Below are 1,220 nucleotides of genomic sequence, written 5' to 3' on the forward strand. Positions count from 1 at the left end.
CTCATCTTCCCCATGGCCTTCATGCTCTCTCTACTGATGGCCCTGGTGCTGGTCAGCTACGGCCCGGGACGATCTCTGGGTTGTTACCTGTCTGAGAACCACATGCTAGGTGCCAGGGAGAACCTCAGGCTCCTGGCCCGAATGAACAGACTCTCTCCTCATCCCTGTCTGCAGGACAGAAAAGACTTTGGTCTTCCTCAGGAGATGGTGGAGGGCAACCAGCTCCAGAAGGATCAGGCTATCTCTGTGCTCCACGAGATGCTCCAGCAGTGCTTCAACCTCTTCTACACAGAGCACTCGTCTGCTGCCTGGAACACCACACTCCTGGAGCAGCTCTGCACTGGGCTCCAACAGCAGCTGGAGGACCTGGACGCCTGCCTGGGCCCAGTGATGGGAGAGAAAGACTCTGACATGGGAAGGATGGGCCCCATTCTGACTGTGAAGAAGTACTTCCAGGGCATCCATGTCTACCTGAAAGAAAAAGAATACAGTGACTGCGCCTGGGAAATCATCAGAATGGAGATGATGAGAGCCCTCTCTTCATCAACCACCTTGCAAAAAAGGTTAAGAAAGATGGGTGGAGATCTGAACTCACTTTGAGATGACTCTCGCTGACTAAGATGCCACATCACCTTCGTACACTCACCTGTGTTCATTTCAGAAGACTCCGATTTCTGCTTCAGCCACCGAATTCATTGAATTACTTTAACTGATACTTTGTCAGCAGTAATAAGCAAGTAGATATAAAAGTACTCAGCTGTAGGGGCATGAGTCCTTAAGTGATGCCTGCCCTGATGTTATCTGTTGTTGATTTATGTGTTCCTTCTTGCATCTAACATACTTAAAATATTAGGAAATTTGTAAAGTTACATTTCATTTGTACATCTATTAAAATTTCTAAAACATGTTTACCATTTTGTGTTATTAAATTTGTCCTTTGTTCTATTTATTAAATCAAAGAAAAAGAGTTTCTTTACTCAAAAACTTTATTATTATTATTATTATTATTAAAACTTTATTAAAGAATGGGTGGTTACATTTGTTTATTCATTCATTCCATTCATATTATGCATATACATTGAGTACCTACGTGACAGACTGTGTAATTCTCACCAAGGAATACAAGTGAATAAAGCAAATGTAGTTCCTACTGCATGGAAACTCTCAGTCTTTCAGAGAAGAGGACATAAAAACAGTATTATTTTATTTCAATTATACTA

General features: G+C 42.3%; 1 protein-coding gene across 1 annotated transcript; it reads left to right on the forward strand.

Moving 5' to 3' along the window:
• Nucleotides 1-6: 6 nt before the first annotated feature.
• Nucleotides 7-1,026, forward strand: LOC104998238 (interferon tau-1). The gene has a single exon (XM_010853310.1). It carries the CDS (start codon nt 13-15, stop codon nt 598-600), a length of 588 nt encoding a protein of 195 aa, XP_010851612.1. The 5' UTR covers nt 7-12; the 3' UTR covers nt 601-1,026.
• The last annotated feature ends 194 nt before the right edge of the window (nt 1,027-1,220 follow it).

The sequence above is a fragment of the Bison bison genome, unplaced genomic scaffold, assembly GCF_000754665.1.
Source record: "Bison bison bison isolate TAMUID 2011002044 unplaced genomic scaffold, Bison_UMD1.0 scf7180017864326, whole genome shotgun sequence".
Taxonomy (NCBI): Eukaryota; Metazoa; Chordata; class Mammalia; order Artiodactyla; family Bovidae; genus Bison; species Bison bison.